This window comes from Neopelma chrysocephalum, unplaced genomic scaffold (genome assembly GCF_003984885.1).
Source record: "Neopelma chrysocephalum unplaced genomic scaffold, ASM398488v2 Primary Assembly neopelma1_44, whole genome shotgun sequence".
NCBI lineage: Eukaryota > Metazoa > Chordata > Aves > Passeriformes > Pipridae > Neopelma > Neopelma chrysocephalum.
In genome coordinates this window covers 11,367,405-11,390,257 of record NW_020897703.1, presented here as the reverse complement: position 1 = coordinate 11,390,257, position 22,853 = coordinate 11,367,405, and the positions used below count along the sequence as shown (strand labels likewise).

General features: G+C 40.5%; 1 protein-coding gene across 1 annotated transcript in view; it reads right to left on the bottom strand.

The window, feature by feature from the left end:
• Positions 1–22,853, bottom strand: part of TTN (titin) — a 237,364-nt gene that overhangs the window by 28,766 nt on the left and 185,745 nt on the right. Inside the window, exons 256-266 of the mRNA XM_027678451.1 lie at positions 22,494–22,799; positions 21,432–21,719; positions 21,037–21,327; positions 20,643–20,930; positions 19,883–20,473; positions 19,685–19,789; positions 19,007–19,204; positions 18,625–18,921; positions 17,915–18,502; positions 17,520–17,822; positions 297–17,402 (exon numbers count right to left, since the gene is read on the bottom strand). Coding sequence (XP_027534252.1) covers positions 297–17,402; positions 17,520–17,822; positions 17,915–18,502; positions 18,625–18,921; positions 19,007–19,204; positions 19,685–19,789; positions 19,883–20,473; positions 20,643–20,930; positions 21,037–21,327; positions 21,432–21,719; positions 22,494–22,799 — 20,361 coding nt within the window. The remainder of the gene's footprint in view (positions 1–296; positions 17,403–17,519; positions 17,823–17,914; positions 18,503–18,624; positions 18,922–19,006; positions 19,205–19,684; positions 19,790–19,882; positions 20,474–20,642; positions 20,931–21,036; positions 21,328–21,431; positions 21,720–22,493; positions 22,800–22,853) is intronic.

Below are 22,853 nucleotides of genomic sequence, written 5' to 3'. Positions count from 1 at the left end.
TTAAACAATGTAGAAAGTATTTACTTTTTATATTAGTAATTACACAGGAATGCCATTTGGTTCAAATTTATATACTTTACAAATTTGTGTATTAGAAATACTTTAAGTAGAATGCAAACAGAATTTCAAATTCAAGCTATTATTTATCCCTTTTTCATTTGTTAAACCACAGACAAACCTACAAAAAAATGATCTATTTTACTGTTAGTGGATTTAAAACTTTTTTACATTATTTTGAAATAAAAAGTTTAAAACATATTAAGTATTAAAAAATATTTTTTCATAGTAAGACATACCTGTTATTTTTGTTCCCTCCTTGGTCTCAGAAGGCACTCCAACACCATACTCATTTTCTCCAGAGACCCGGAAGTAGTAAATGCCACCTTCTTGCAAACCAGTCACTTTGTAGGACAGGCGATGACAATTGTTTGTCACAGTGACCCATGCTTTTTTGCTAGCTTCTCGCTTTTCAATAACATAGTTCTTTACAGGTGCTCCGCCATCATTTTCAGGAACATCCCAGGATAACACAGCAGATTCTTTAGTTATGTCTTTTGTTGCAATATTAGATGGTGGGCCAGGAGTATCAAGAACTTTGACAATTAAAGTCAATGTAGCAGTGTTCAGGATGTTTTGTAGTGTTAACGTGTATTTTCCAGAATCATTCCTTGTTGCTTTTTCAATAGTGAGAGATGTACAATTATCTGAAGTGTCAATGCTTGCTCGTACACGGAGATCAGTGTCTGGTTTGTTCCATGTTACATTTGGGACTGGTTTGCCTCTGAAAGGAACAGTCATTGTGAATGATCCACCAGCCTTTACAATTAAAGTCTTCCGCATTTCACTGTCAATATCAAAAGCAGGTTCTTCCTCTCTTTCTTTTGCCAGCTGAGGTTCTGAGACATCACTTGGTTCACTGACACCCATTTTGTTAATAGATTTCACTCTAAAAACATACTCAGAGCCTGATACTAATCCACTTATAGTATATTCTGTGCCTCTCAAATTCTGAATAGCAGTTGTCCAGTCAGTTTCATCAGTTTTCTTGTATTCAACGGTGTATCCTGTTACTGGGGCACCTCCATCAAACAGTGGCTTTGTCCAACCAATTGTGATATTTGACCTTGTAGAATCCATAATCTTAGGTTTAGATGGGGGTGATGGCAAGAAGATTGGATCTTCTGCTTTAATCAATGGTGTGGTTTCACTTGGGAGACTGAGGCCAGCAGCATTTTCTGCATAAACCCGGAATTCATATTCACATCCTTCACGGAGACCAGATGATTTCACTCTTAAATCATAAACTGGCTTTTTGTTTACACGAATCCATCTTAGGCTGGTTTTCTCACGCCTTTCAATTACATAGCCAGAGATCTCACTGCCTCCATCAGACTCAGGTCTTGCCCAGCACAGAGTTATCGAATCTTTGCTCACACTGGTAATCTCTAAAGATGTAGGTGGACTTGGAACTGTAAATGGGTCTAGGGCTTTGACAGCAACACTTTCTAGAGGCTCACCAACACCGTATTTGTTAACTCCCATCACTCTGAAAATATACTCGTTACCCTTCAGTAATTTTGTCACTTTACAGGATGTTGTTCTAAGCTCTCCTTCACAAAGTGTCCATGCAATTCGGCTGGTCTCACGTTTTTCCACAATATAATAATCAATATCTGCACCACCGTTTTCTTGAGGGGGTCCCCATGATAAATGGCACTTTTCAGCAGTAAGGCCTTTTATTTCTAATGGGCCTGCAGGTGGGCCAGGTCTGTCAAGTACTTTGCAATTAATTGCCAAAGATCTTGTTCCTGCAACATTTTGTAATGTTAGTACATACTGTCCTGAATCACTTCGGATACAGTCCTTAATGGTTATTGCAGTCGTATAATCTGTTGAGACTATTTCAACTCTAGCCTTTCCTTCAAGCTCCTTACCATCCTTTGTCCATGAAACCACCGGTATTGGCCGACCTGCAATATCAGCATTGACTTTAAACACTTCTCCAGCTTTCACAACTACAACATCCCTGAATTTGGCATCCATCATAATTCTTGGAGCCTCTACATCATCTTTTACGGTCACAGGTCCAGTTGATTCAGATGGCTGACTGAAGAGTCCAGCAGCATTCTTTGCAATCACACGGAATTCATATCGCTGGTCTTCTGTAAGTCCACCTACATCAAAGTATGTTTCTTGCACATTAGTAAAATTACATTTTAGCCAGCGACCATCTGGCATCTCTCTGCGTTCAATAATATATCCTGTTACTTTAGCTCCACCATCATATTCTGGTTTAGTCCACTTCAGTGAGACAGATGTTCTTGTAATATTAGTAACTTCTGGTTGACCGGGAGGATCACATGGATCTCTTGCAGCAACTGGTTCACATGATTTACTGCATTTGCCTATTCCAGCAATGTTTTCTGCATACACACGATATTCATACAGCAGTCCTTCATCAAGACCTGTAACTTTCATTTGTGTATCAGTTATAAGGCTCTTGTTGACTTTTGTCCAAAGAATGCTGCTTCTTTCCTTACGCTCCAAATGATATCCTAGTACTACACTACCTCCATCATTAACTGGTACCTGCCAAGTTACAATCATGAAAGCTTTAGTTGCATGTGCCACATGAGGAGTACCAGGTGGACCCGGAGGCTTAAATGGATACTCTGCTACAACAGAAGGAGAATTAGTGTAAGTGCTTTTCCCATAGCGGTTTTCTGCACAAATACGGAACTGATATTCAGATCCAGTGATGAGTCGAGATACTTTAATTGATGTTCTTGCAACTGCTGCAGATACTAACTCCCATGTTGTTGTGGTAGTGTCTCTCTTCTCCACAATGTAATTGCTAATATGGCACCCACCATCATATTCTGGAGGTTTCCAAGACAGTGTTACACTATCAGCACTAACTTCATCAATATGAACATCAGTTGGTGGCCCTGGTCTGTCAAGAACAACTACAGTTAAAGAAGCTGTTGTTGATCCGGCAGTATTTGAAAGATGTAATTCATAATGTCCCAAATCTTCATTTGAAGCTTCCTTGATGGACAGTGAAGTTGAAGTCTTTGATGTCTGAACATTTACCCTGGTTGTCTCTTTTAAGGGATTCCCATCCTTCTTCCAGCTAACAGTTGGAAGAGGTCGCCCTCTGAATGGAATGTCGATCTTAAGATCATCTCCAGCTTTCACAGTGAATGTGTTGAAAAGGAGCTCAACAGATGGCTGGATTTCAATATCCTTTGCAATGACCGGGACACCAAGTTCTCTTGGATCACTTTTTCCTTTTTCATTAACAGCAATAACTCTGAAACTGTACTCTTCTCCCATACTTAAGCCTGTTATTGTTGCTTCTAATGTTTTCACCTGTGTGCATGCACTCCATTTTACACTTCCTTTACTTTGCATTTCTACTACATAACCAGTAATTTTACTGCCACCATCGCTCTCTGGCTTTTCCCATTTAATTGAAACAGAGTTGCGAGTCACATCAACAAGCATGACCTTTGCAGGTGGAGAAGGTGGTTCAGACACCTTAATTGGGTCAGCTGTTTCTGCTGGTAAGCCAACCCCATATTCATTTACAGCTAGAACCCGGAAGTAATAACTACATCCTTCTTGTAGTTGAGTAATCTTGAAGGAATTCTTAGTGCAGTTGTTTGTAACTGTGGCATATGCCTTTCTTGTGGATTCTCGCTTTTCAACTACATAGTTGGTAATTTTAGCTCCGCCATCAATAAGTGGTGGTTCCCAGGCTAAAGTTACAAAATCTTTTTTCACTTCTCTGATTGTCAGGTTTATAGGTGCACTAGGTGTATCAAGCACTCTGACATTAACAAAAGCTGATTTTTTGCCACTGTTGTTCTCTAATGTAAGATTGTATCTACCACTATCAAATCTATTGACATTGTCAATGACCAACATTGTATAGGAACTGGTAACTTCAATCTGAGCTCGCTCACTAATTGTTCCTTCTGCTTTCTCCCATTTAACTTCAGGTTCTGGTCTTCCTTTGATGGTGACAAACAGGCGTAATGTACCACTAGCACGTACAGTGACTACTTTTCTGAGATCTGCATCAAGTTCAATTTCAGGAGGTTCAATCTTGTCCTCTGCTAAGACTGCACCAGGTATAGTAGCAGGTTCTCCTACTCCTTCTGAGTTGATGGCACAGATTCGGAAGTTATACTCCTGGTTCTCTTTTAGTTTGGTCACAGTGAACTGTTTTGCTTGTAGGCCTGTTGGTGGGGTGCAGGTAGTCCATTCATCAGCAGCAGCTTCTTTTACTTCTACTATATATCCCTTAACAGGAGCACCACCATCATAAATAGGCTTATTCCAGGCAAGGGAAACTGATGACCTGGAAGTATCTGTAACCTTTGGATTGGTGGGTGGACCTGGGGGATATAATACATCACAAGCACGATAGAAAATGGATGGCTCACTGGGTTCCCCTACCCCCGCAGCATTTTCAGCAGAAACTCTAAATTCATAGAAATGTCCATCAGTAAGACCTGTTACTCTGAATCGCAAGTCTGTCAGCCTTTTCTTATTGCATTTGGTCCACCGGATACCATCTTTGTCTCGTTTTTCAAGTATGTAACCTTCAATTTCAGCTCCTCCATTGTCTTCTGGGCGACCCCATGTCACCACCATAGAATCTTTTGTGATTGCTGAAACTTCAGGTGTTGAAGGAGGACCAGGGAGTTTGTATGGATTACGAGCCACAATTGGTTCAGATTCCAAGGGCTCTCCAATTCCGTATTTATTCACTGCCATTACACGGAAAATGTACTCATTGCCAGGAAGGAGTCTGGTTACTTTGAGGTTAAGAGCCTGCACATCTGTTGCTACTTGTGTCCATGAAAGTCTGCTTGTCTCTCTCTTCTCAATGATATAATGTGAAATACTAGAACCACCATCATGTAATGGTGGAGCCCATGACAAGTAGCATTTTTCTGCAGTGACACCTGTAACCTTCAAAGGTCCTTCTGGAGGTCCTGGCCTGTCAAGCACTTTTACAGTGATTGGTATAGATTTGGTGCCACCAACATTTTTGAGGTTAAGAGTATAGTGACCTCCATCTACTCTTATACAGTCTTTGACAGTGAGAGTTGTTTTCTGAATGGTAGATTTAATTTCCATTCTTGCAGTTGCTTCTTCAAGGTCTTTACCATCTTTTGACCATGAAATGTCAGGAATAGGTTTGCCATGGATATCAGCTTCAAGAACAAAGGTTTCTCCAGCACGAACAACAATGACATCTCTGTATTTAGGATCCAGTGAAGCCCCTGGTGCTTCAATTTCATCTCTGGCAGTAATGGGCCCTGTACTTTCAGAGGGTTCACTCAAGCAACCTGCTGCATTTCTTGCAATTACTCTAAATTCATATCGTTGGTTTTCAACAAGACCACTTACTGTAAATTCTGTTTCCAACACATTTGTAAAGCTGGCTTTCATCCAGCGACCATCTGGTAGTTCTTTCTTTTCTACAATATAACCAGTTATTTTGCTTCCACCATCATATTCTGGTTTTTTCCATTGCAGTGTAATATTACTTCTTGTAACAACAATGGCATCTGGGCGGCCAGGTGGGTCACAAGGATCTCGGGCAACATACAGTTCTGATACTTTGCTGACTTTGCCAATGCCAACAATGTTTTCAGCAGAGACTCTGAACTCATATTCAAGACCTTCTTCAAGACCATCTGTTTTATATTTGGTGTCAGTAATGAGTGACTTATTCTGTTTTGTCCAAAGAATGCTGTTCTTATCTTTACGCTCAAGATGGTAGCCAAGAACTTTGCTTCCTCCATCATTAACTGGTTCATGCCACTGTACAATCATGTGGTCTTTGGAAGTTGCTGTTACAAATGGGGTTCCAGGTGGTCCAGGCACCTTGTAGGGGTATTGCACAACGATTGGTTTAGAAGCCAAAGGAGAGCTCTTTCCATATCTATTTTCAGCAGTAATCCTGAACTGGTATTCAGTACCTGTTTTAAGCTTTGTTGCTTTGATAGTTGTTCTTGCAACAGTTGCTGATACAATGTTCCATGTGGTAGTGCTTGTGTCACGCTTTTCTACTATATAGTTGCTTATCTGACAGCCACCAGTATAATCAGGTGGATCCCATGATAAAACAACAAAGTCTGCACTAACTTCGTCAAATCGGACAGGTCCTTGTGGTGGGCCAGGCTTTTCCAGTACAATTATGCTCAGATGCTCTGTTGCTGTACCTGCTGCATTTGTTGCTGTTACTGTATATTTACCAAAGTCTTCCTTGTTGCTTTCTTTAATATGTAAGATCGTTGATGTTGTTGTATCCTGAATATTTAATCTGGTTGTCTGTTTCAGTGGCTGCTCATCTTTTGTCCAAGTAATAGTAGGTTTGGGTCTACCTATAAATGGTACTTCTACCTTTAGATCTTCTCCAGCTTGTACACTGTATGTATTAAACATCAGTTTGAAACTTGGCTCAATTGTCAAGTCTTTAGCTATCACAGGAATTCCAAGTGCTCTAGGATCACTTTTCCCTTTTTCATTGTAGGCAATCACACGGAATTGATATTCCTGTCCCGGACTCAAACCAGACACCACTGCATTGCACGTTTTGGACTCACTAACAACACTCCATTTTTCTGTTCCTTTAGGCAGCATTTCAACAATGTATCCCAAAATTCTGCTACCTCCATCATGTTCAGGTTTTTCCCATGTAAGTGATGCACTTCTCTGAGTCACATCAGTGAGTAATACTTTCCCAGGAGGCAGAGGTGGCTCTGAGGCTTTGACAGCATCCCTGGTTTCAACTGGAACACCAATTCCAAATTCATTTTCAGCCATAACTCTGAAGTAATAAATTGCTCCTTCTGTAAGATTTTCAACTTTAAAACTTGTCTTGCCACACTTAGCACTCACATTTGCAAATGCCTTCCTAGTTGACTCGCGCTTGTCTATTACATAGTTCTTTACCTTTGCACCACCATCAATAATGGGCGGTTCCCAAGATAATACAGCAGAATCCTTCTTTATATCCTTTACCACTAAGTTTTGTGGTGGTCCTGGTGTGTCCAAAACTTTAACTGTAACAAATGCAGATTTAGAACCACTGCTGTTCTCCAACTTAAGAATATACTTTCCAGCATCATTTCTATCGCAGTTGTCAATTGAAAGTTGTGTGAAATTTATGCCTTTATCAATCTGAACTTTTTCTGTGAATTCACCTTCTTCTCGGGACCATGCGATGTCTGGTGTTGGTCGTCCCCTAAACGGTATGTGAATCCTAGCAGACCCACCAGCTCTAACCACTATTCCCTTCCTTAGCTCTGAATCAATATCAAGTTCTGGAGCTTCAAGTTTGTCTTCTGGTTTAATAGTGCCAGGAACTGATGCAGCCTCTCCTACACCAATCTTGTTGAGAGCACACACTCGTAATTTGTATTCTTGATGTTCAGTAAGCTTTTTGATTTCAAATCGAGTGGCACGTATACCTGTTTGTGGTGTAACAAGCGACCATTCATCTTCATCTGCCTTACAGATTTCTACAAGGTATCCCTGGATTTCACAACCACCATCATAAATAGGTTTACTCCAACCAAGTGTAACTGAACTTTTGGTGGTATCCACAACATGGGTATTTGTTGGAGGGCCAGGCTTGAACATCGGGTCACAAGCTTTAAAGTAAGGAGAAACTTGGCTTGGTTCACCCACTCCAGCAGCATTTTCAGCAGAAACTCTAAATTCATATTCATGATCCTCTGTTAATCCTGTAACTCTTAATCGCAAATCTGTAATTCGCCGTTTATTGCATTTTATCCATCTGATGCCTGCTCGGTCTCTCTTTTCTACAATGTAACCTACGATTTCACTACCACCATCACTATCTGGACGGGTCCAGCAGACAGTCATAGAATCCTTTGTGATGTTGGTAATTTCCAAGGCCTTTGGTGGTCCAGGAACCACAAATGGATTTTTCATCATCACTGGCGCAGATTCTAATGGCTCACCAACCCCATATTTGTTAACTGCCATAATACGGAAGACATACTCATTTCCTTCCAAGAGTTTTGTTACTTTCAGCATTGTAGGTAAAACCTCTGAAGCAACCACAGTCCATGCCAAGCGACTAGTTTCTCTCTTCTCTACAATATAATGAGAAATATCACTGCCACCATCATGAAGAGGAGGAGCCCATGCCAATGCACATTTTTCAGCTGTGACTCCTGTCACTTGGACCGGGCCCTCTGGAGGTCCTGGCCTGTCCAGGACTTTTACGTTTACTGTTACTGTCTTTGTTCCAGCAACATTAGAGGCTTCTAAAATGTACTGTCCACCATCAACTCTAATAGCATCTTTTACAACTATTAATGCACTGAAATCTGTGTTCTTTATTTCACATCTAGAAGTTTCCTCAAGCTCTTTATCTCCTTTGTACCACTTAATGGTTGGTAGTGGCTTTCCGTGAACATCAGCCTCAAGTCTGAATATTTCACCAGCATTTACAACAATTGTGTCTTTGTACTTTGGATCCATTGAAATTCGTGGAAGTTCAACTTCATCTCTTGCTGTTATTGGACCTGTACTGTCAGAAGGTTTGCTTATTGCACCTGCAGCATTCTTTGCAATTACTCTAAATTCATATCTTTGGTCTTCAGTAAGCCCTGTTACAGTGAACTGAGTTTCAATGATATTTGTGAAGCTGGCTTTCATCCAGCGACCATCTGGTAAGTCACGTTTCTCTACAATATAACCAGTAATCTTACTTCCACCATCATATTGTGGTTTGGTCCATTGTAGAGTAATAGAGCTTCTTTTTATTATTATAGCTTCTGGGCGACCTGGAGGATCACATGGATCACGAGCTACATAGCACTCAGAAACTTTACTTGTTCTGCCTACACCAACAATATTTTCTGCAGAAACTCGAAACTCATATTCAATTCCTTCTTCGAGGTTATTTGTCTTAAAACTTGTGTCCTGAATAATAGTCTTGTTCACTTTAGTCCATAAAATGCTGTTTTTCTCCTTTCTCTCAAGATGGTAGCCCAACACTCTACTGCCACCATCGTTTACTGGTTCATGCCACTGTACAACCATGGAGTCTTTTGTAACCGTTGTCACAAATGGTGTGCCAGGAGGTCCTGGTTCCTTGTAGGGGTACTGCGCTACAACTGGTGCAGATTCCAATGCAAAACTCTGCCCATACCTGTTCTCAGCAAATATTCTGAACTGGTATTCTGAACCAGTTTTCAGTTTAGTCACCTTCAGTGTAGTTCTTGCAACAGTAGCTGAAACTGTTTCCCATACAGTGGTTGTTGTATCTCTCTTGTGAACAATATAGTTGGTGATTTGGCAGCCTCCTGTGTATGCTGGGGGATTCCATGATAGGGTAACACTTTCTGCACTTATTTCATCAAACTTCACAGGCCCTACTGGAGGGTCAGGTTTGTCTAGAGTTATAATGTCAATAGAGGCAGACTTTTGCCCAACAACATTAGCCACAGTGATTTCATAAGTGCCACTGTCCTCTTTGCTGGTTTCCTTAAGATTCAGTATAGTGAGATCAGTCGAATCACTTACATTGACTCTTGTTGTCTGCTTTAATGGCTGGCCATCTTTTACCCAGGTAACAGTTGGTTTAGGTCGACCTGCAATTGGTATTTCTACTTTCAGATCTTGTCCCACTTGAACACTGTAACTGTGAAAAGCAGGTCTAACATCAGGTTCAATCACTAGGTCTTTGGCAACTATTGGAACTGCAAGTGCTCGAGGATCACTCTTACCCTTTTCATTTACAGCCATGACTCTAAAAAGATATTCTTCCCCTTGAGTTAGGTTAGTAATAACTGCTTCAAGTGTTTTTACACGAGCACACTCTGACCACTTCTCACTACCCTTTGCTTGCATTTCAACAATGTATTGTATGATTTTGCTACCACCATCATGTTCAGGTTTTGCCCAGCTTAGTGAGACACTGTTTCTTGTGACATCATCCACTGTTATTTTCCCAGGAGGCTGTGGAACTTCAGCAACTTTAATTGGGTCACTGGTTTCTGCAGGGAGGCCAATTCCATATTCATTCTCAGCAGAAATTCTAAAGAAGTAATAGCAGCCCTCCTGAAGTTGATCTACTTTCCATGAAGTCTTGTGGCAGTTGGTTACAACAGCTGCATATGCCTTTCTTGTTGCTTCACGCTTTTCAATAATGAAATTCTTTATTTTTGCTCCACCATCCAAGAGAGGAGGCTCCCATGAAAGTGAAACAGAGTCTTTAGTGATCTCTCTGATCTTTAAATTAACAGGTGCACTCGGGGTATCCAGTACTCTTACGCTGACAAAGGCAGACTTTGTTCCACTGCTGTTTTCCAAGGTCAGAGTATACTTTCCAGTATCAAATCTGTTAACATTGTCTAGAACAAGGGAAGTAAAGCTGCTAGTGGTATCAATAATAGCTGCTTCTCTGATGTCACCATCCACTTTACCCCATTTTACTTCAGGTGTTGGACGACCTCTGATGGGAACAAACAGTCTTAAGGAACCTCCTGCCCTCACATTTACAATCTTCCTTAATTCCATGTCAAGGTCAAGGTCTGGTGCCTCCATCTTTTCTTCTACAATAACAGAACCAGGAACATCTGCATGCTCTCCAACTCCTGCTTTATTAACTGCACATATGCGGAATTTGTACTCATGTTTTTCCACTAATTTTTCTACTTCCATGTGGGTATTCTTAATTCCAGTTGCAGGAGTACAAATTTTCCATTCACCATCACTTACATCACATTTTTCCACAATGTATCCCTGAATTTCAGAGCCACCATCATAGATAGGTTTACCCCACGAAAGGAAAACTGAAGATCTTGTAACATCCACAACTTTAGGATTATTGGGTGGACCTGGCTTGTAAATAGGATCACATGCTTTGTAGTAAGTGGAAGGTGGGCTTGGTTCACTAAGACCAGCAGCATTTTCAGCTGAAACTCTGTACTCATAATCATGATTTTCTATAAGACCAGTCACTCTGTATCGTAGTTCACTGATCAGGCGTTTGTTACATCTTGTCCAGCGAATACCTTCCTTATCTCGTTTTTCCAGAACGTAACCTAGGATTTCACTACCACCATCTGAGGCTGGCCTTTCCCATACAACTATCATAGAATCCTTGGTCACGGCTGTGACTTCTGGTGCCTTTGGTGGAAGTGGCACTGAAAATGGGTTCTTTGCGAGTACTGGTTCAGATTCAAGGGGTTCACCAACACCATATTTATTTACTGCCATGATGCGGAAAACATACTCATTTCCTTCTAAAAGTTTTGTAACTTTGCAATTTAGGGTTTGCACATTTGAGTCAATGACAGTCCACACCAAGCGACTGGTTTCCCTTTTTTCTACAACGTAGTGTGAAATATCACTACCACCATCTTGTAGAGGTGGTTTCCACGACAGTGTGCATTTCTCAGCAGTAACACCAGTAATCTCAACAGGTCCTTCTGGTGGTCCAGGTCTATCAAGAACTTTGACATTAACAGGAACCTTCTTTTCACCTGCAACATTCTTTGCCAGTAGGACATACTGACCACTGTCAACTCTTGTGGCTTCCTTCACACTAAGGCTTGTTGCAAAATCGGTGCTTTTTATTTCCATGTGAGCAGTGCTTGTCAGCTCACGATCGCCTTTTAACCACTGAATGGAAGGTATTGGTTTGCCATGAACATCAGCATCAAGCTTGAATGACTCACCAGCGTTCACTACAATAGTGTCTTTGTATTTTGGATCCATACTTATATGGGGTGGTTCTACTTCATCTCTTGCTGTAATTGCCCCTGAGCTCTCAGATGGTTCACTGAAAACACCTGCGGCATTTCGTGCTATAACACGGAACTCATATCTCTGGTTTTCGACTAGACCAGTTACTTCAAACTGAGTATCAATGACATTTGTAAAACTTGCTTTCATCCAACGGCCATCAGGTAATTCCTTCTTTTCAACAACATAGCCTGTGATCTTACTTCCACCATCATATATAGGTTTCTTCCACTGAAGTGTTACTGAGCTTCTTGTGACAATTACAGGTTCTGGACGACCTGGAGGGTCACATGGATCACGTGCAGTATAGCATTCAGATCCTCTACTTGCCTTTCCAATTCCCACTATGTTTTCTGCATAGACTCTGAACTCATATTCAAGACCTTCCTCAAGACCAGTTGTCTTAAATTTGGTATCTGGAATAGGTGTTTTATTCAGTTTAGCCCACAGAATGCTGTTTCTTTCTTTACGCTCCAAATGATACCCAATGATCCTGCTACCACCATCATTGACTGGTTCATTCCATTGTACCACCATGCTGTCTTTTGAGATATTTGTTACAAAAGGTGTTCCAGGTGGACCGGGAACTTTAAATGGGTATTGGGCTATGATTGACTCTGAAGTGAGATATGTACTCTTCCCATATCTGTTTTCAGCTGCGATTCTGAACTGATATTCACAGCCAGTCTTTAAACGACATGCTTTTATAGTTGTTCTTGCAACTGTAGCTGACACAATGTGCCAAGTTGTGGTAGACGTGTCTCTTCTCTCTACAATGTAATTATTGATAGAGCTACCACCATCATACTTGGGTGGTTCCCAGGAAATGGTAATACTATCTGCTGTTACTTCATCTACTTTTACTGGTCCAGTTGGAGGTCCTGGTTTGTCAAGGACAACAATATTTAGGGTCTCAGTTGCTTCACCAGCAGAGTTTGTAAGTTTAACTAAATATGTCCCCACATCATCTCTGCAGGCTTCTTTTATTGTTAGCACTGTGTTGTTTTCTGAACTTTCTGCATTTACCCTTGTAGTCTGCTTCAATGCCACATTGTCTTTATGCCAAAGCACTGCCGGTTTGGGTCGACCAACAAAAGGAACATCAACCTTTAAGTCCTCTCCTGCTAGAACACTGAACGTGGTAAATAGTAGTTTGAAAGCTGGTGGAATCACAAGATCTTTTGCAACAACTGGTATACCCAGCTGGCGAGGATCACTGATACCTTTCTCATTCTGAGCTGAAACACGGAAGGTGTATTCTTCACCTTGGATCAGTCCTGTGATGGTGGCTTCAGTAACTTTTACTGTAGCACAGGTTGACCACTTTTCACTGCCTTTGCTTTGCATTTCTACAATGTAGCCCAGAATTCTGCTACCACCATCATGTTCAGGTTTTTCCCAAGATAAGGATACGCTATTTCTCGTCACATCCAACAGAGTTATTTTCCCTGGTGGAAGTGGTCTTTCTGATACTTTTACGGATTCTGAAGTTTCAACTGGAAGGCCTATTCCATACTCATTTTCAGCTAGGACTCTGAAGTAGTAGTTGCAGCCTTCTTGCAATGAATCAACTTTCCAGCTGGTCTTGTGGCAATTGGCATTAACAGTGGAATAAGCTTTTCTTGTCGATTCACGCTTTTCAACAATGTAATTTTTTATTTTAGAGCCACCATCTATAAGAGGAGGTTCCCATGTGAGTGTAACTGAAGATTTTGTAACTTCTTTTATTTTCAAATCTTGAGGTGCTCCTGGGGTATCAAGAACTCTGACATTCACAAATGCTGACTTACTACCTGAGCTGTTTTCAACTGTCAGTATGTATTTGCCACTATCAAATCTATTTACATTTTCAATGATAAGTAAAGTATAAGAGCTTGTTGATTCAATGCTAGCTCTATCCAAAGATTCCCCATGTTCTCTTGTCCATTTTACTTCAGGTGCTGGTCTTCCCTTAATTGGGACAAAGAGCCTTAGAGTACAGCAGGCTCTAATAGTGACAACTTTACGTAGTTCTGCATCAAGTTCAATCTCTGGAGGTAGCATTCTTTCTTCAGCTTTTGGAGTCCCAGGAACAAGAGCAGGTTCTCCAAGACCTTCAGAGTTCATAGCATATATTCTTATTTTATACTCTTGATTTTCTTTCAGATCAGTGATGGTAAAAGAAGTGGCCTTTAGACCCATTGGTGGAGTTACAATCTTCCACTCATCTTCTTCAGGTAGTGCAATCTCAACCATGTAACCTGTGATCTCTGAACCACCATCATATATTGGTTTGTTCCATGCTATTGTAATTGAGGACTTGCTGCTATCCAAAACACGAGGATTACCTGGGGGACCAGGCTTAAATACAGTATCACAAGCTTTATAGAATGGACTGGTTGGGCTTGGCTCACTGACTCCAGCAGCATTTTCAGCCATGACTCTGTATTCATATTCATGGCCTTCTGTTAGCCCAGACACTTTATAACGTAAGTCAGTAACAACCCTTTTGTTACATTTCACCCACCGTAGACCAGCCCTGTCTCGACGTTCCACAATATAGTTAGTTATTGGGCTCCCACCATCAGAATCAGGATGGCCCCAACAGACAACCATGGAATCTTTTGTAATTGCTGTAACTTCAGGTGTTTTAGGTGGATCAGGTGGCACATATGGATTTACTGCAAGAACAGGTTCTGATTCCAGAGGCTCACCAACTCCATACTTGTTAACAGCCATAACTCGGAACACGTACTCATTGCCCTTCAGCAGCTTAGTAACCTTCAGTTTAGTCACTGGAACTTCTGTGGCTACAGCTGTCCATGCCAATCTACTGGTTTCTCGTTTTTCAACCACATAATGGTCAATCTTTGCTCCTCCATCATCCAGTGGGGGTAGCCATGACAGCACACACTTTTCTGCAGTGACTTCAGACACAGCCAAAGGCCCTTCTGGGGGACCAGGTCTATCAAGAACTTTAACATTGAAGATATGCTTGGCAAAGCCACCAGGATTTGTTGCAGTAAGTGTATAAGCACCACCGTCTCTTCTTGAGGAATCCTTGTTGGTAAGTACAGTAGAGAAATCTGCCATTTTTATTTCTAATTTAGCTGTGTCTTCAAGTTCTTTTTCTCCCTTTGTCCATGTCATAGTTGGTGGAGGGCGACCTGAAACATCAGCCTCAAGTCTGAAAAGTTCACCTGCTTTCAGCACTATGGTGTCTTTGTATTTAGCATCCACTTTTATCCTTGGTGCTTCAATGTCATCTCTACAAGTGATGGCATCTGATGGCTCAGAGGGCTGACTAACAGCTCCACCAGCATTCCTAGCAATCACACGGAATTCATAGGCAGCGTCTTCTGTCAAACCACTTACAGTGAATTCAGTCTCTAGTATATTGCTGAAATTAGCCTTCAGCCAACGGCCATTAGGAAGGTCTCTTTTTTCAACAGTATAGCCAGTTATCTTAAAACCTCCATTATATTCCGGTTTAGTCCACTTCAGTGTAACTGCATGTCTTGTAATGTTCAGAGGTATTGGCTTACCAGGTGGATCTATTGGGTCCAGGGCAAACACAGGCTCAGATGGCTTGCTTGGCTTACTCTTCCCAGCTAGATTTTCTGCTATAACACGGAATTCATATGCAATGCCATCGGTAAGTCCAGATGATTTAAAGATATTGCCTGATACCAGCATTTTACTTACAGTCTGCCAAAGAATGCTGTTTCTCTCTTTTCTTTCAACATGATATCCCAGTATAGGGCTTCCACCATCAGTAACTGGCTCATTCCAGCTAATGGTCATAGTTTCTTTGGTGACTGCTATCACCTGAGGAGTACCAGGAGGCCCAGGTACCTTAAATGGGTAGTTGGCAACTACAGACCCTGAAGTAATGGCTGGACCAATTCCATATCTGTTTTGAGCTCTAACGCGGAACTGATACTCAACTCCAGTAGTAAGACGAATAGCTTTAAATGTAGTACGTATCACTGTAGTTGCCAATTCAGTCCATGTGGTACTGTCAGTTTGACGCATTTCTACAACATAGTTACTTATTGGTACACCACCATCATTCAAAGGAGGCTCCCATGAGAATGTTAGGAAATCAGATGAAATTTCATCAAATTTGATTGGTCCAGTAGGAGGCCCAGGTATGTCATGAACCTGAACTGTGATTACTTCACTAACTTCTCCAACAATATTTTTAGCTGACAGTGGGTATTGACCACTATCACTTCGAATACATTCATTGATGGTTAGTATGGTTGCAGTTGCAGTATTTTCATAATTTACTCTTTGTGTTTGCTTAAGTATCTGGTCTTCTTTCTTCCAGGTCACAGTAGGCCTTGGACGACCAAGTACGGGGATTTCAACCTTGATATTGTCACCAGCTTTGGCAATGACTGTTTTCTGGTAGATAGCACGGAGGTCAAACTCTGGGAGCATAGTTTGCTCCTTGATAATAACTGGTCTGCTTTCTCTTGGGGCACTTCTTCCAGCACTGTTAACTGCCATAACCTGAAAAGTATACTCTTCATTTTCAGTTAGATTCTTTACTACACAGTCCAGTGTTTTTACAGTGGTGATGTGTGCCCACTGGTTGGTTCCTTTTCTCTGTGCTTCAATTACATACCCAGTGATCTTGCTGCCACCATCGTGTTCTGGTTTTGGCCAAGCTAGGCTAACTGAGTTCCGTGTTACATCCATGATATTAAGGCTCTCAGGTGGGGATGGTGCCTCAGAAGCTCTTACTGGTTCTGCGGTTTCAGCTGGTTCACCAATACCATACTCATTTTCAGCCAGTACTCTGAAATAGTATTCACACCCCTCAGCCAAATTAGGAATCCTGAAGGAACACTTCTGGCAGTTGGTTGTGACTGTTGAATATGCCTTCCGAGTTGATTCACGTTTCTCAACAATATAGTTTGTTATACGGGAACCTCCATCTACCAGAGGCATATCCCATTGGAGGGTGATGCTGTCTTTGGTTATTTCTCTAGGCTTAAGGTTTATTGGTGGACCTGGTGTATCCAAAACTTTTACATTTACAAAGCCAGTCTTCTTACCAGCAGCATTTTCAAGAGTCATTACATATTTTCCTGCATCATATCTGGTGCACTCTGTGACAATCAACAGTGTAAAGGAGTCGGTATTTTCAATACTGGCACGTCCTTTGAGTGAAACATCATCTTTTGTCCATGTAACTTCTGGAGTTGGACGCCCTTTAATTGGTACAAAAATTCGAATAGTTAATCCAGCTCTAACAACAAGAGTTCTTCTTAGCTCAGCATCTAATTCAAAGTCAGGAATCTCTTCTCGGTCTTTGATTTCCACACTTGGAATTATTGCTGGTTCACCAACACCTGCAGCATTCATGGCAGAGATTCTGAAATTGTACTTGGCTCCTGTCTGCAGATGAGCTACAACAAACTGAGTGATTCTTAAAGCAGTCCCTATAGTGTCTTTTACCCATTCTTCTTCTCCTTCCTTTTGATGCTCTACTATATAGCCAGTGATGTCAAGACCACCATCATAGTGAGGCTTGCCCCAGGCTAAAGATGCACTTGTCTTTGTAGTATCAGTCACTCTTGGATTTGCAGGTGGACCTGGTGGGTCTGAAAAGCAAGGAAAAGATAAAACATTACATCACAGAGGAGGCCATTCTTATGCTCTCTGAATGTGCTCCCCACCTATCCCACCCACCCCCAACAAAGAAAAGGCATGATACTTACATGCAACATCTTTGCATAGGACTGAGTTTGAAGTGTCGCTTGGTGGTCCAACTCCTGCTCTGTTTTCTGCACTGACACGGAATTCATATTCATTTCCTTCCAGAAGACCAGTTACTTTGCATCTAAGATCTGAAACTGGTTTCTTTGTTGCTCTAACCCATCTTAAACCTTTCTTTTCTCTCCGCTCCACATGGTAACCTGTGATTTCACTTCCACCATCATCGACTGGCCTTTTCCAGGTAACTGTGGCAGTATTTTTAGTCACATTTGTTACTTCTGGTTTACCAGGAGGGCCTGGAGGACCTGTTAAGGAAGAAAAATTACAGGTAAAACAAAAATCAAGTCTTTAGAGATTAATAAAAACTGACTGGAACCTCTTAGCTTGTTCTACTTACCAAATCTATCCACCATTTTAACTGGTTCTGATTGTACTGGTTCACCCTTGCCATATTGATTTACTGCTGAGACACGGAAAACATATTCATTTCCTTGAATGAGCTTGCTAACAACATGCCTACAGGTTTCAATATTTTCAGCAACCAATGTCCAGAGCAGTCGACTAGTTTCTCTCTTTTCAAGAACATATGATTTGACTGGTGATCCACCATCTTCTGCAGGAGGTGACCATGTAAGAGTTGCTTTTTCTGCTGAAACATTGCTGATCTCAATAGGCCCTGGTGGTCCTGGTATATCTAAAACTTTCACTTGTACACTCTCCTGCTTAGTGCCAAAAGGATTGGTTGCAGTGATTGTGTATTCTCCAGAATCTTTTCTGGCTGCATATTTGACAGTTAGAGTAGAAGAAGTTGGTTTGGTTTCAATGTGCACAAGCTCTGAAGGTCTAAAATCTTTTCCAGCTTTTGACCATGCTGAAGTTGGAGGTGGTTTGCCACGGATACTAATAGCAGATAGTGTAATGGTGTCTCCTGCTTTTACTGTTAAACCTTCTTTCAAAGGAGGATCCAGAACAATGCTTGGTGCCTCTGTCAAAAAAACCAGACAAAAAAATCCTGATTGTTACAACAAGAACACAGGGGGAAATAAAGAGGAGATTTGGTATTAATTATTCAAATAAAATTCTACCTATTCAATGCCATCTACATACCATACTCATCCTTGCATATTATGGTTCCTGTGGATTCAGATGGAGGACTGATAGCTCCAGCTGTGTTCTTTGCTCTAATTCTGAACTCATATTTGGAGCCTTCAATAAGGTCAGTTACAGTAAATGCACAGTCAGGAACATTCACGTGATTAGCTTTTGTCCAGGTCTTTTTGGGTAAATCACGCTTTTCAACAATATAGCCAGTTAATTTATGTCCACCATCATATTTCGGTTCTGTCCAAATGAGTGTTACTGAGTTCCTGGTTACATTGATAACCTCAGGTTTCCCAGGGGGATCTAGAAGAAAAAATAATAAATAGTGGTCAAACGAAAGTTATTTCAAATTTCAGAATTTTCCTTTTTTTTCCTCCCGATGACTTACCAATAGGATCAAGTGCCACAACTGGTTCAGATGGAAGACTTGGTTTACCTACTCCAGCCATATTGATTGCCATTACTCTGAATTCATATTCCAGACCTTCAGTTAACCCTGTCACTCTGAAATCTTTCATTCTTATTGGTGTTGTATTTGCTCTCTTCCACAGAAGACTATTCCTTTCTTTAACTTCAATGTGATAACCTAGAAGATAAATGATGAGATGAAAATATGGGGGAGGTTTCTAGAAATCTTAATTTCTCATGGCACTGTGGAACATTGTATGTTACATAGGCATTGTGCAAAAGGAGCACTGAAAACCAGATTAAGAAATGGATGTGGACATACACGACAAATGTATGTAATTGCAATGACAATTTGTAAATGCAAATTGCTAATTTTATGGACCCAAGTATTGTCACATATAGTTCTTTTGTTAGATGTTTTGTCTCTGAGCAAAAATATTGTTCCTCAGGTAGTGTTTTCGCAATGTTTAATTTTTTTAATCATATTGAAAAAACAGGAAGCAAAACAGTGAAATCAATCAATTGATCAATCAATCAATCGATCGATCAATCAATCACTCAATTCAAAGCATAAACACCTGATAGTTTTATCTTACCCTTTGACAGAAAGAAAGAACTGTTAAGAACTTAAATACTAGGGATGTTTTTGGGGATGTACCTGTGATTGGTGATCCTCCAGTCCTTCTGGGATCAGTCCAAGTTAAAGCTACAGATTCATGCCGAACAGCAACAATGTTGGGGGGTGGAGGAGCATCTGGCACATCTAAACAATATTTAAAAAATGCAGTAGCATTAAAAATTAATATCACCCCTTTAACACTTTTTTCCAATTTCATAAGTTATAATGGATACTTACCAAATGGATGTTTTGCAATGACAGGGTCAGATTTAAGACCTTCACCTACTCCATATTTATTTTCAGCCCTGATCCTGAATGTATATTCATTTCCTTCATGAAGTCTTGTAACTCTAAAAGTGGTTTTCTGGACTGCAGAGGCACAAGTCACCCACTTGTTGTTTACATTATCTCTCTTCTCTAGAACATAGTTAGTGATTTCTGAACCACCATCATCTTTTGGAGGGCCCCACTTTAAGGTTATGGCATCAGCTGTGACTTCTTCAAATTTCACTGGACCTGTTGGTATGCCAGGTTTGCCAACAACTTTCACAAAAATAGTGCCTTCCTTGCTGCCAACAACATTCTTCAGAGTTATTGTGTATTTTCCAGCATCAGCTTTCTGGCAGTCATGTACTACAAGAGTGGTGTTAACTGCTGTAGATTCAAATGCAACTCTTCCACTCTCAGTAAGTGCCTGGTCTTCATCCTTCTTCCAAGTTACAGTTGGGACAGGCTTGCCTTTCATAGGGATTTTAAGACGGAAATTGCTACCTTCTTTAGCGGTATAGCACAAATCAGGTAGATCTCTTAAGTCAAGTTCAGGTGCCACTGTAAAAAATAAAAGAAACCAGTTATTCAACAATGCATGAACTTTGTGGTAAAATTAAGATCTGTTTTAAAGGTGTCTGATTTGTATGTCTGCATAGCAATGATAGTATGTATAAAATAAATATAATTTGGGTAAGTGAAGCATTGAAATAATGATCTTGCTTCTCACCAACATCATCTCTTGCTACAATTGTGAGCTCTGATGGAGTTCCATATCCAGCATCATTCTGGGCTCTCACTCTGAAAGTGTATTCCTGTCCTTCTTTTAGGTCTCTCATTGAAAAATGGAGGTTCTTTCCCCGCATGACTTCTTGCCATTTATCTTCACCAACCAGGACCTCAACAACATATGCAACAATACGGCTTCCACCATCACTGATAGGTTTTTTCCATACCAAATTGCATGATGATTTTGTTACAGCTGAGGCTTTTAGATCCACAACTGGCCCAGGTGTTTCTAGAAGGAAGAAAATCATACTAAGTGTCCAGTCAAGCTAAAAATAAACATTATTTGAATAAAAAAATGAATTAAAAAATAGGTGAAGTGGATCCATTTTTCCTACCAGAAGCTTTAACAGCATCACGGGTTTCACAGGGATCACCAATACCATATTCATTTTCAGCAAAAACTCTGAAGAAGTAAGATTTGCCTTCTTCTAAGTTAGTTATCCTGTAGCTTGTCTTTGGACATTCTGTTGTTACTGTGGACCATGATTTTCTTTCTGCATCACGTTTTTCAACAACATAATTTTTGATTGGACTGCCCCCATCTATTAGAGGAGGTTCCCATGTAATATAGGCAGAATCCTTAGATGCTTCCTTTACAATCAGGTTAACTGGAGGGCCTGGAGTATCTGCATAAACACAAGACCACCATATTTGATATAGTAATAAAATTTTAAAAAATCAGTTAAAAAGTCAACAAATATATTATAATGGGGAAAACCCTGAGACTTACCAAGTACTTTTACAACAATGGTGTACTCCTTTTTGCCACAGCTGTTCTCTAGACTGAGGACATATTTTCCAGCATCATATTTATTTACATTTTCACAACGCAGGAAGGTATCAAAATCAGTTGACTTGATATCTAGTCCTTGTCTATCTCTTAGGTTGGCACCCACTTTAGACCATGTAATTTTTGGAGGTGGACGTCCTCTTACTGGCACATAAAGTCTCATTGTGACTCCAGCACGCAACACAAGGACTTTCCTTAGTTCTGCATCAAGTTCTCCTTCAGGTGGAACTGTGTGTTTAACAAAAAAACATATAATTAAAGCATCATCTTTAAGGCTATCACCAAAGTTACTGTTACTCTTTACTGGCTTTTCACTAGATTAACCAACTTCTCATGCCTGTGATGATGTTAGTAAGTGTCCTGACTCCTGTTTGAAGGTAATTTGCAAATTTGGCATTTTTTGCACGGATTTCACTTCCTTTTTTTCCTGCCTTTTCCACCATTTATGTTAGAAAGTCTTCTAGTTTTTTTTAGAACTCAAAGGAATTTCAAAGCCTCCTGGACTCTATTGCTTTTCTTGAACCAAGACAGTTCTGTGAAGTGATGCTTTGGTACAAAACAGCAAAATGCATACAAAACCCAGCAAGGCTTTTAAGGAATAAATGTCATACGATCAAATACTCTGTCACACAGCTGCTTAGAATAGTAATCTTGGCTTCAAATTGTTTAGAAGACCTGAAGATGACTGAAAGTTTTAAAAATAGAAAAGAGATCTGAAAAGTTTAATTTTAGAATTAGAAAAAGAAAGATATCTTGATGAACCCAAATAGGAGGCAGAAGGCTATAAAGCATACAAATAAAAAAACCCCAACAGTAGCCAAATTCTACTCTGTTCCTAACTGCCCTGTGCTCTTCCAAATTAGCTGCTTTTACCCCACATTTTTTGAGTAATAACGTTCCAAATTAATTTGCGCCCGTGATCTGTGACAAACTCTGTCTTTGGAACTAATCCCATGAATTAAAGTAAAAGTCAACTAGGTAACTGGGTTTCAGTGAACATACTTAAAATGTCTTTGGCAGTGTGTTTATCAGGAACATCACTTGGGTCACTGTATCCAATCTTATTGACAGCATAAACACGGAACTGGTACTCTGTATCTTCCATCAGTCCTGTTACCACAAATTGCGTAGCCTGTAAATTCTTTGGTACGTTGCATCTGACCCAGTTGTCTGTGTCAGCTCTTTTTGATTCCACTAGATAACCAATAATAGGGCTTCCTCCATCGTATGCTGGTTTGCTCCATGACAGGCTTATTGAATTACGAGTAGTATCAACCACTTTCGGGAAAGCAGGTGGGCCAGGAGGATCTGAGAATTAAAATACCGTAAAGTTATTGTACCAAATGCTGTATGATAGTATTT